The sequence below is a fragment of the Cyprinus carpio genome, chromosome B17, assembly GCF_018340385.1.
Source record: "Cyprinus carpio isolate SPL01 chromosome B17, ASM1834038v1, whole genome shotgun sequence".
Taxonomy (NCBI): Eukaryota; Metazoa; Chordata; class Actinopteri; order Cypriniformes; family Cyprinidae; genus Cyprinus; species Cyprinus carpio.
Genome location: NC_056613.1, coordinates 10,978,241 through 10,990,935, shown reverse-complemented (window position 1 = coordinate 10,990,935; position 12,695 = coordinate 10,978,241). Strand labels below are relative to the sequence as shown.

At 35.0% G+C, this 12,695-nt stretch overlaps 2 protein-coding genes across 2 annotated transcripts; both read right to left on the bottom strand.

Annotated features, from left to right (window-relative positions):
- Positions 1–515: 515 nt before the first annotated feature.
- LOC109058412 (myelin and lymphocyte protein-like) lies at positions 516–4,498 on the bottom strand. Its single transcript, XM_019075599.2, has 4 exons — positions 4,269–4,498; positions 2,362–2,529; positions 1,219–1,347; positions 516–1,007 (listed from the first exon to the last, which is right to left on the bottom strand). Exons 1-4 carry the CDS (start codon positions 4,356–4,358, stop codon positions 933–935), a joined length of 462 nt encoding a protein of 153 aa, XP_018931144.1. The 5' UTR covers positions 4,359–4,498; the 3' UTR covers positions 516–932.
- An 817-nt stretch (positions 4,499–5,315) lies between these two features.
- On the bottom strand, positions 5,316–10,816 carry LOC109058414 (myelin and lymphocyte protein-like). The gene is made up of 4 exons (XM_019075600.2): positions 10,709–10,816; positions 8,597–8,761; positions 8,143–8,262; positions 5,316–5,787 (listed from the first exon to the last, which is right to left on the bottom strand). Exons 1-4 carry the CDS (start codon positions 10,787–10,789, stop codon positions 5,713–5,715), a joined length of 441 nt encoding a protein of 146 aa, XP_018931145.1. The 5' UTR covers positions 10,790–10,816; the 3' UTR covers positions 5,316–5,712.
- Between the last annotated feature and the right edge of the window lie 1,879 nt (positions 10,817–12,695).

The following is a 12,695-nucleotide window of genomic DNA, read 5'->3' as shown; positions in this document are numbered from 1 at the left end:
ATCATTAATGGTGTGGTTATGTATCACACCGAGGTCACTTTCAAATTTAGCTCATGCAAAATAGCAATGACTGGATTGCAGCCTTGAAAAATAAAATGCAAGTCTAGAGAAGGGTTTTTTTTTTTTTTAAGCACTGCGTTTTTATAACACTGAGTAATGTGCAACACACAAGTGCAATGGTCAAATGCGTCCGTCTAGCATGTTTACATAGAAAAACAAAGGAGAAGCAATGTAGTTGAAGGTATAATCTCATTCTGTGTGAACGACCCCTTATATAGTTCATTACTGTTTATGTTGTTTTTTTAATGTTGTTTTGCAAACGGCTTTATAATTGAGTTAGCTGATTTACTGATTAAATGTAAAAGTTGTGTGGTAGGTATGTTGTATTTTAGAGTGTTGGTACGGCTCATTAAACATCAGTAAATACTGTGCCATTTGCCTATATGAAAATGCATCATTTATATAGTCATGTTCATGCAGGCAATACATGAAGATAGGGAGGGGAAGTCAGGGAATTCTGTCCAGTTCATATTCTTTTATTAAAATATGTTGTTCATGGTGTGTAGTAGCTAAATATACAAAAATTGATTTATCTGTTACAAAGGTACAAGCAGTATACAAAACCCACATTATTTCTTCATCCACATATACACTGAGCATCATTGTACAAGTACAGATAGCATTTCAAAATGTTCCCTTCCCCCAAATATAAGAATGCATCATCATTAGAAAAGTAATTAGGCTGCAATAATCTAGTATGGAAAGTATAAGTGGGTTTAATCCATCATGATTGCGTTTGTGTTTCTGAGTAGAGGTCGCTCAGGACTGACCCCTGATATTCGTCTTTTTAGCCCCAGTGGTTTTCCAGTGTTTATTTACTATTTATTAAACGATTTATGTCAGATTATTTTTCTATTTCTCAGATTCTTTGATTAGAAGGATTTCCATCGCACAGCAGAAAGGATGCAATGGATGAAGTAAAGCAATGTGGTAACAAACGAGAACACCTAAGGGAGAGAGACAGTAAAAATTCAGCCATACGTTTGAACTTTAAACAGCTATAAAAAAGTAAAAAAAAAAAAAAAAAATAGGTTTGCTAAATATTATTATAAATTAAAGGTCTTTTCAAAAAGTAAGCTAGCTTAAATATAAAAATAGGGAAATAAGCATGAATAATTCATTATCAACAGTTACCAATAAAGCAAATGTTGTGCCTACCACAGCTGCAATGTCGATTTTATAGTACTGGTCAACCAGTACTGAATTTTTGAAGATGGTGGTAATATAGGCCAGGATCACTGAGGCGCTCAGATAGAACACAACAGCAATCAGGTGATAAATAAAGTCCTGCACACAGAAGACATCGTCGTAAGTCAATCCATTATACAGTCAAACAAAAACTTAAGACACCTTCAACATTTCTCACATTGTCACAGTTTATTCGCTAGTTTAGAAAACAGTAATAAAATTTGACAAGAACTTTAGTAAAACTGTGTCAGAACAAATTAATCTTGATAATGCCGTCCTTCTGTTAGAGTTAGACTCTCGCAAATGAATTAGGTTGAACAGCTTTCAGCTGTTAAATTTAAGTACACAATTAGATAATACCAATTTAGGTCAACTAATTACCAAGCAATGCTTAATTTTGTTCAGTCTGTGGTGTAAAAAGGCTGCATTAGTAATTAATGAAAAAACACTTAAAAAGCACTTAAGCAAAACATGGTCAGGTCCCAAATTTTTATCAGTTTTACTGGTAGTTCAGTATGAAGAATGTTTGGGTATTTTATGCCACAGTTTACTTTATTTAGCTATCCTCATTTACATAAATTAACTGTAGTGTCCTGCACCCACTAGTAAAAAAATAACAAAAATTATATCTGGTGTCTAAATAATTTTTGGTTTGACTGTATATGTAGATACACACACACTCACACGCACCAAGCATCTACTACGTGATGAGGTGTTATAATATTACATCATATTATGTTATATTACACTCTCAGAAAAAAAAGGTACAAAAGTTTTCACTGGGGTGGTACCTTTTCAAAAGGCACAACTTTGTACCTAAAAAGTCCATTATGGTACCTTAAAGGTACATTTTATTACAAAAGTGTACCCAGTGACAGCTTTTGTACCTTTTTTCTCTGAGAGTGTATATTAAAAGCATATTATAATACATTATGTAGCAGTGGTCATTTTGACAAATTTTGATTTAGCTTTAGTAGTAGGTTTTTGTTGTTGTTGTTTGTTTTGTTTTGTTTTTTTTGGCTAAAATTGCTTTTAGTTATAGTCATATCTTTTAGTCATCTGAATTAAGTGGTTAAGTCTGAGCCACTATAGGCTAGTCTGCTCTCTGCTCACCGCTGTAGCCCAGGCGCTGCTGTTTTTGTGCCCTCCACAGGCGAAGATGATGAGCCAGACGAAGGTCATCACAAAGCAAAAGATTGATACAAACATCACCCATCCTTGAGGGTTTGGCGGTGACACAAGTGTGGACGCCACCAGGATCCATACCAGCCCTCCAAACACCTGTGGGAAAACACACACACACACACATGCAAATTCAGTATGGCAATTTGTGCAAGTGCAACCAACCACAACCGGACTAGACCTTTGAATTTAGATAATTAGCAGCTTAATGCATTCATTCTTATTAACACACCTGTTAATGATAAACTGACTCCACATAAAGTGTCTGTATGCAGTGCAAACCTTCCCTGATAATTACAGCTCACCAGACCAGCACAGATAATCACAGGCTACTTGAAATGTATATAGCCTATACACGTTATAAGTAGCCTGTGATGATGTTATTTATTGTGGAGGAGCTGTTGTGTACGGGACTAGATTATAAAAATAATTTGAAATGACATTAATATGTCTATAGCCTAAATTTAGTTATATTTAGTTTAAGTAGTTTTCGTGACTTTTTTTTTTATCTCTTTAAATAAATAAATGATGCTTAGGCGTGACAGGCATTATCGACTCTGAACACAGACACAAACCTATAAACAGCATGCGATGCGACACTCCTCTTACGATAACACATTATTCATGCATTTCTCTCTCTCTTCCACACCCATGGATTAATTTACTCTCACGACAAGAATCAAATACACGGGCATTATTAAAAGATCGTGCTATTTCAGAAGCCACACATGCATAAACCAGCAAAACGTCTGTCACACTCAATAGCTAGTCTGCAGCCACACTTAAGGCTACTTTTTTCTGACAGAGTTAAAAGACCAGGTGTGTTTACAGAGGCATATTATTATCACATACATGTTTATCAAATATATTGGGTCTAAATGGCGAGCTAGAACAAAGACAGTGAGAGGAGCTGATAAAAAGCACGCAGACTCTGTTTTCTCTGTCTGTTCCACTAATCCTCCTAACACACATAGACTCATCTCGCCTTTCATTTGAATGACCGATACATGACCTGAGCTCACATTCATGCCCTTCAAAGCTCCTATACTGAGCTCAGACAAGAACCAGAGCCACAAAACAAACTCTTTCTTTCAAACCCCATTCTTATATCCATCATTGCAGGTTAATTCAAGCGAATGGGTTTGTGTAGGTGAAGGTGAACTGTAGCCTATAGTATGTGTCTCTCATTAACCTTGGTGTCAAATGTTTGTGGAGGTGCGGGACTGAGACCTCTTGTCACTAGAAACCCACAGTTAGTTACATTCAATAATAGAAAAAAATACAGGTCTATTCTATATATAATTTATTTAATAGTTAAAAATTATTTTAAATTTTTTTGGGTAGTAAAACAACGATTTTTTTTTCTACAGTCGCACTCTCTTATTTAATAAATAGCCTAGACCAAACTAAATGAGTCGGAACCCCCAGTAATAAACACAAACACATACTGTTTTGAAAACATACCTATCCAAATTGTCGTTGAACTATATAAATATTTACACCAAAAACGAATTTTTCTAATAAAATAACAGTAGCCTCGTCCGTGAAATGATAGGCTAGTTTTAAAGAAGACGTAAAGGTGAACAAAAAAAAAGTTTTTTTTTTTTTTTTTTTTCGTTTTTTTTTCTTTCTATGTTATGTCCATTTTCCATTTTTTACTTCAAATTAAAAAAAAATGGTAATTGAAATTGGTTTAGAAAAAAATGGACGAATCTACGGAAATATTCTGAAAGTGTTTTACACTTAATTGTCCGAAATAATCTGATATTTTACAATAACCGAATAAGACTATAATAAACGATGGTCATTTCTGAACATGAAATATTCCGCTCACGCACCAGCTCTGGCAGGTAGAGGATGTCCGGTACAGTGGTACAGACCCGGAGTCCGCTGGGCAGACTAGACATCTGCTGCGTGGCCGCTGCCATGGTCGCGCTCCCGCTATCCTCTAGAATGAGTGGAGTAACGGAGCCACGGGCGCGTCTTTTCAATGTCCACTGGAGACCAGAAAAACCTGCTCTTCCATTACTAAAACTTCCGTATGGACACACCCTCCGTGAGGAGAGCAACGGGCCGCTCCACTTTTACTGAGCGGGATGTGAGGCTGAGTGAGTTGGAGCGCGGGCTTTGTTTGTATGTATGGGTGCAGTGTGGCAACAGGACAGGTCAGTCAGCTCAGGTGTTCGTAAATACACAGACACACACTAGACTGACCAAGTGTTTGTGGAGGGAAGATGTGTACCCAGTGAATAAAGTTTGGGTCAAAAACAGTTGGGGTAACAGTGTGGCAACATTGTAGGTGTATAGAAGCAGTCGATAAGGATAAGGAGTGTCCCCTCTATCTTCAAGGGCATACTTTTGAACAATGTCGACATCATAACTTTAAATAAACATGTATAAAATATGGGCAAGGTCCATACTTGTAGGAATATGGCTCTTGTTAAATATAGCTGCATCTTTTGTCTACCTCAGCTCAGTTTCTGACAAACATGTTGATGCAATCAAATAATGGACTGAGATTATATCAAACAGATTTATTTTTAAAAGGCTCATTTCAGATTAGATAGGCCTACACAATTTGAGTACAATACTGTCGTTTGTTTTTACAGCTCAAACAAAGCTAAAATTTATGGGCATCAAATTAGACCAGAATGTCACTTCAAAATCTTCTTATCAAATGTAGTTAAAAAAAAAAAAAAATTCTCTACTAATCTATTGCAGAATTCCATACGGAAACACTGCAAACATATCTCTCCTCCTAGTTTCATACTGAGCACCTCCTCAAAAATAATCCCATTGTTGGTTCCTAAAGATAAGTGGCTTGTTAAAGTAGCAGGTGTGTTCCATGATGTTCTGCTGGTTAGTTGGCTATTAATGTAAGGATCTGTTTCTGATATATCTTTATTGGTTTGAGGATGGTGTTTTTGCAGAGATAATCAGTTTGTCTTTTATTACAGGTTTACAGACAATGACATCATCTGGTAAGTCTTTAAAAACAGCATCCAATAATGACATTACACCACTGTACATTCAACAAGAAACAACAAGTAACTTAATATGTAATGTGCTGCTTGCAAAAATTATTTAAATTTTAAATCACTTAGTTATGTCAAACAGCAGAAATGGAACAATAAGATAAAAAGATAAAATCTGTTCTACGCATAGCTTTAGTAAAAATCTCAGTTGATCTGTAGTTTGTTATTTGGTTCATCTGTTGTTTGCCAGTGATTTTCTGTTGAATGTGTGTTTCCCTTTTGTGGCTCTCAGTTGGACTTCAAAAGTTCAAGAGGACTTCCATCGGTGAGCAGAGAGGATTGCATGAATCCAGTACAGTAATGTGACAATAAACACCATCACTTCAAACAAATGAAACGTAATCAAACCTCATGCTATGCTCCAGTTAAATCACATCCATCACATTATTATCATTATCCACATAACATTAAGGCCTAGAATAATCTGACAGTTTATGTTTGGTCCAAACACAATGTGTTTTAACTGTAATGTGGGAACCAGAAAGTTTGGATGAAATTCCAGGTGACACTCTGTAATGTGCAGGCAGAAATGTGGATCTATATTCAGGGTTTTTAAAAAATGAAATCACACATAAAACAAGAACAAGGAAAGCATGAGGAACAAGTGCATTACAGGAGACAATGACTGACAAGGACAAGTGAAACACAAGGGCTATATGTACACAGAGCAGAAGCAATGAACTAATCAGTAACCATGGAAACTAATAAGGAGATGGGTGTGGTTCGATGACTGTCCATGACAAAAACAAGCGGAACAGACAGAGCAGCAGGGAAACATGAGGAGAACAAGGCAACAGTGAAACAGAACTACAAACTAAGTCCAAAACAAAGACACAGGGAATATGTAACACACACTGCATTAAAAAAAATAGTTCACAGTAAAGCTGAAAATGGTCTCACCCTCAGGCCAACCATGATGAAGATGAGTTTTGCTTCTTCATCAAACAGATTTGGAGAAATTTAGCAACAACACAAAAAACAACAATAACCCACAAGTAAAAACACTATCATTTAAGGGGATAATTTACCCAAAAATGAAAAATCTGTCATTAAATACTCACCCTTATGTCATTCCAAACCCATAAGGAATGCAAATAAAGACAGTTTGATGAAATCCGATAGCTTTCTGACCCTGCATCAGGGATCTCCAACCCTGCTCCTGGAGAGCTACCATCCTGCAGACTTCAGTTCCAACCCTGCTCCAACACACATGTCTGTAATTATCAAGTAGCCCTGAACACCTTGATTAGCTGGTTCAGGTGTGTTTGATTGGGGTTGGAGCTGAAATCTGTAGGACAGTAGCTCTCCAGGAGCAGGGTTGGAGACCCCTGCCCTGCATAGACAGCAAAGGAACTACCACGTTCTTTTAACAATACGTATCTGGGCCTTGAATGTGGTAATTCCCTCGCTGTCTATGCAGGGTCAGAAAGCTCTCGGATTTCATCAAAAATATCTTAGTTTGAGTTCCGAGGATGAACAAAGGACTTACAGGTTTGGAGCATCATGAAGGTTTGTAATTAATGACAGAATTTTTATTTTTGGGTGAACTCCAGAAAAACTAATGAGCACCAGGTACCAGATTAACTCCAATAACTTGGAGTTATCTAATTTTGATCTCCACTGTATATATACAGTACATAATAATATAATACATGTTTGTGTAGAACTGTTGGACTTGTAAATGGTGCCTGATCTGTGCATATTTCTCTCATGAGGTGTCTTTTTCAGTAGAGCAAGCAATATTCTGGATAGATTTTATCTGGAAGCAACAGTTTTAAGTTAAAAGGGTCATTTATTTATGAAAGCGGAATATATAAGCTTTCATTTGATGAATGGTTTGTTAGGATATGACAATATTTGGCTGAGATACAACTATTTGAAAAATCTGGAATCTGAGGGTGCAAAAATATCAAAATATTGAGAAAATCACCTTTAAAGTTGTCCAAATGAAGTTCTTAGCAATGCATATTACTAATCAAAAATGAAGTTTAGATATATTTATGATAGGAAATTTACAAAATATCTTTATGGGACATGATCTATACTCAATATCCTAATGATTTTGTCATAATAGAAATATCAATAATTTTGATCCATACAATGTATTGTTGGCTTTTGCTACAAATATACCTGTGCTACTTATGACTGGTTTTGTGGTCCAGAGTCACAAATGTGTTAATGGAGGAATTTGTTTCATACAAACACATAGTTCCTTGCTCTTATCTTAATTAATGGACTGTAGTAATGTGAATTAATGTGATGTTTTTATGAGCTGTTTGGACTGCAGAGGATCCATTGGTGAGCAAGTGATGTAATGCTTAATGTCTCCAAATCTCTTCCGATGAAAAAACATCTACATCTTGGAAGGCCTGAGTGTGAGTATATAACTGTATAAATGTCTGGTTTGGTTTAGCTACCAAATCAGACATTAGGAGACTACAACAGACAGTCCGGACTGCTGAAAGGATTATTAGTGCTGATCATCCTGTACACATTATCCACTCCTTGTTTCCAGGGACTTATAATCCTTAAATATTTTGAATTGTGAACTATTCCTTTGACAGTACTTTGATTTAATTTTATTTAATTTTATTTTTTTTACCAGGATGATCAGTGTAAATTGTTCTTAATAAGTATTTCAGGAAACATGTCATTATCTATGATGAATTAGTCTTACCACAGCAGCAATGTCTAGCTGGTACACTTTATCCACTCCTTGTTTTCCGATAGTGACATTAGCCAAAAGCACTGCAGCACTCAGATAAAAGAATGCGCTGAATGTATGATATCCTACATCCTAAAGACAGAGCAGAAGTGAAAGAGTGTCATGTACAGGGCTTTTTTTAATTATGCAGCAATACCCTTATTAAAACATGAAAATGTCATAGTCGCGGTCTACATCTGGTTTAATGTTGGTCTGATGGGAACCCTTGCAAAAAAGCTAGTAGCTAGTAATATCCCAATGAATTGTTATAAAAGGAACACAAGTTTGTGGCTTTACCATGGTTTTTACTCATAGAATTTGGATACTACCATGGTAATAACATAGTATTTATTACCATGGTTGTCTCCAAAATGGTTGTCTCCTATGACCAAAAAACATGATAAAACCACAAACTTATGTTTCTTACCAGGCTAGGCCAGATGCTGCTCTGGTTTATGCCAGTAATAAATATGAAGAACCAGAGAGTGGTGATAAGGAAGCAGAAAAGGGACACAAACATGACCCAGCCCTGAGGATTTGCTGGATCCACTTTGGTGGAGGCCACTAGTGTCCACACCAATCCACCAAACACCTGGAACAAATGAACACACAGCAAACCTGAACACAAAGTTACTCATATAAAGACATGACTTCATTTACTGTATACAGACCTACAAACTCACTAGGTTTACATTATTAAACAGCTGGTTACATTCATGGGATTGGCAACAGGATTTTATAAAAAATACTTGCATACTGTATTTGTGTTAATAAAATGTAAATTTTAGTGTGTCTGCCCTCATCATCCGGCTCAGACAGTATATTTCTGTGAGTCCTGCTGCTGTTTATCTAATTTAATGGGCGTGGCAGGAATTTCTTATGAAATGATGTCACCTGATCTGGCAGCGAGGGCTTTTCACTGCACGGATCACTTGTCACTGGAGGAAATGTTCTATCCTCACATCCTTATGTTGATGAGTTATGTGACAGGTTATTCAAAAATGTTAACTGACAATGACTTAGATGCTCTAATGAACAAGTTTTTATTTGTTGCATTAAATTAAGGATTTATATATATATATATATATATATATATATATATATATATATATATATATATATATATATATATATATATGTTTTTTTGCACTTAAAAAAAAACATTATAGGTGGTGTAACTATATGGAGATTGAACTAAATAATAATTAAAAAAGTGCTGAAATTCTTGTAAAAACACTGGTTTATGTAATATTTTATTATTATTTATTTTATTCAAATTACCACTAACAACGTAAAAAAAAAAAAAAAATCACAAAGTGGTTAGTCAATCCTAAATTGTTTTTGTTACAAATTGTTTTTTAAAATAATTTATTCTGGTCTTGACTTACTGGTTCCTAAATATTTATTCAATTTTTAAAATCATATTGCCTTTCTCTTGTGTTGTTTCATGGTTTCATGAGGGATTGTCATGAAACCTGTCCATATAGACATTTATCTATCAGCTTCTACCAAATGGAAGATAATTTACACTTAAATACCACATAATAGTGTAGAGTTTTATTGGACACATGGTTTGGGCATATAAGGTTAGGGCAGTCTATTATTTGCATTTAACATTTTCACTGCTGTGCACAAACAGACCAGAAGCCCTGTAATGAATCATTAGTCTCTATAAACAAACTTGGTTGATAAAAGCCGCTGCAATAAAGCATTTTATTCATTTAATTTCACTGTAATTCATTTCTTTCTCAGTATCACAGCTTGTTTTGTATCTTGCAACTAAATGGATTTAGTGCTCTTTGGCCTTTTTAAAATCCATTTTAAATCCACTTTGGTCTTTAGTGCGCTTTGGCCTAAATCCTTAGCAAGTGTCAAATACACAATACATTAGATTAGATTAGATTCAACTTTATTGTCATTATGTAGAGTACAAGTACAGAGCTAATGAAATGCAGTTAGCATCTAACCAAAAGTGCAAGAATATAGTGTTTTATATACATATAAGTGCAGAGTAAGTGAAGCTATGATTTACAGAATGTACAGTGGAGTTGCTATATACAGTATTAAGCAGAGTACAGAATATAAATAAGAATGCAATGTAGAGATTACATTACATTATGAACAGCAGCAATGTAGGGTTTATGTATAACAGCAGCAATGTAGGGTTATATGTACATTATGTACAGCATACATGCCATTTCTCGTAAGTCTCTTAATTTAATTACATTTACAAGAAAAAAATTATAATTGTCTCAAGGTGTGTCACACAAAAGTTAATCCAAAACATTTAGGAAATAACTGCCTTGACTCATCTGACTGACATTAAATGATCTGGAAGCAGTTTCACTATACACCATTTAATCTGGTTGTTAAATCTCCATCAACTCCAATGTTCCAGACTCTTGTTACACTGTTTTTTTAACCCTGAGCTTTATTCTGTCTCTCATCCAAACTTTGAGACCCTCAGGATTAATTAAATTAGGTGGTAACTAAGATGGTAATAGAATGTATGATTTGATATTGCTGATTGCATACTTACAAACTCTGGAATGAAGAGAATATCAGGTATGGTGGTGAAAATCTTACTGCCACTGGGCATCATGCTCACTGAAGAAGCCATTGTGTCTGTGGTACTAAAAGAGATGTTAAAAACATGAGATGATAGATAAACTGAGACTCTTAAACTTCTTCCTTATCTATAATGTCCCTCCCTATCCTGTTTTCTGCATTATGTGCACTTCTAATTGTTCAAATATTCCTTTCCCAGACAACTTTCTGTGTTTTGTAGAACTGGTTGGTTTAGATCTCAGAAAATAAAAATTTCCTCAATGCAATACAAATGTAAAACCTCAAAAAACGGAATGTTTCAACAAAAAAATACAATAATGGAATCTTCAGAAATGAAGTATTCCCTCAATGCATGTATACAATGTCCTTTTCTGGTGAAAAAAATAAATAAAACCTGAAAAAGGATTCAAATGAACACATAATAACACTAGATATATCTTCAGCTTACGAAGGGCCAAAGGGCAGCTTTTAATAATGACAAAAAGACTACATACAGCAAGCATGAAAACTTAAAAATACATATTTTAGATTAAATCTAAACTGCATAGAGATAACATTGTAATAATAACAGTTGGGAAATGGATGCTGGCTTCTGTTGTATTCACATTTATACATCCACAATCTATAAATCCACACAGATTTTTATTTTTTTTTTTATTTTTTTTTTACTGCATTTGACTATAATATAAGTACATTTTGCTCAAAGGGTTATCTCACCCAAAAATGAGGCATCCTGGGTGTATACATCATCTGCCCCAAACTGCTTCCGTCTTCAACAGTGAGCGCAAGCTAGATTAAATTGATTATTACATTTTGAATATGGATATTTTTCTTACAAAAACGCATCGATTCGCCACAGAAGGCCTTTGTTCACCCCCCGTGTGAGACACTTTTTTTTATGGATGGGTGCTTTTTATTTAACTTCTTTTGGACTGATGCATGCAACACCCACTGAGTGGAATTGAACAGCTTGAAAGATCAAAGACAATTTTTAATATAACTCTGACTGGATTTGTCTGAAAGAAGAAAGTCATTTAAACCTAGGATGCCACGGGGGTAAGAGACAAAACAAATAAATAAAATCTGTATATTTTTACAAATTGAAAGCATAGTGTAAGTATCCAAGCGTAACATAAGCGTGAGAGCTGTCCAGCTCCTGCAGGATGTAATGCAAAGCCAGATTTATAACATCATCAACTGCAGGAAGTGAGACATGGTTTTGACTCGATACAGGAAAACATTGGGAGCCAGAAAAAAAGGCCATCAATTTGTATTAGTACAGCTCTTATGATGCTTATTTTCTGCATAAAGTCAGACAGAATCATTTATTTCTGTAATGTAAGTGCATGCAGTAAATGTTTGTATGACTGTAAGTTTGCAGATTTGCATATCTTTGTGTATTTGTAAATCATGTGTCTATATGTGGATGAGTTTCTAAGTTCAGATTGAGATGATGTACAAAATATATGAGCATACTAACTCAAACAGCAAGTCTGAACCTAAACCCTTAAATTTTAACCACTTTGGGTACATTACCTTCTGTCCTTAATTTTAAACATACTTCTCTTTTTTACTCAGTTACAACAGCTTAGTGTTTGACATTCATTTTTGTTTCTGCAGCTAGAACAGCACAAATAATAAGTTACTCTGCAGCACAATGGTAACCACAAAAACTCTAGCACAACAAAAACTCTTTTAAATGTCAAACATAATTGAACATTAAACATTAACTGGTCTTTCTCTTCTTTAGAAACCCATATAACAACACTACATTTCAACGTTTACTCTCCTAAAGCAAGTCCTATGCAAAGCATGCTAGAAACTAAAGTGCACCTACCAGTTTCAGTTAATACAACAAAAATTATTCATGTAGTTCCAACACAAATGGTTTAAGTAAACTTCAATTTTACATTTATTTAAATGGATTGAATACAATGGAATTAAATTAGGACAAAATG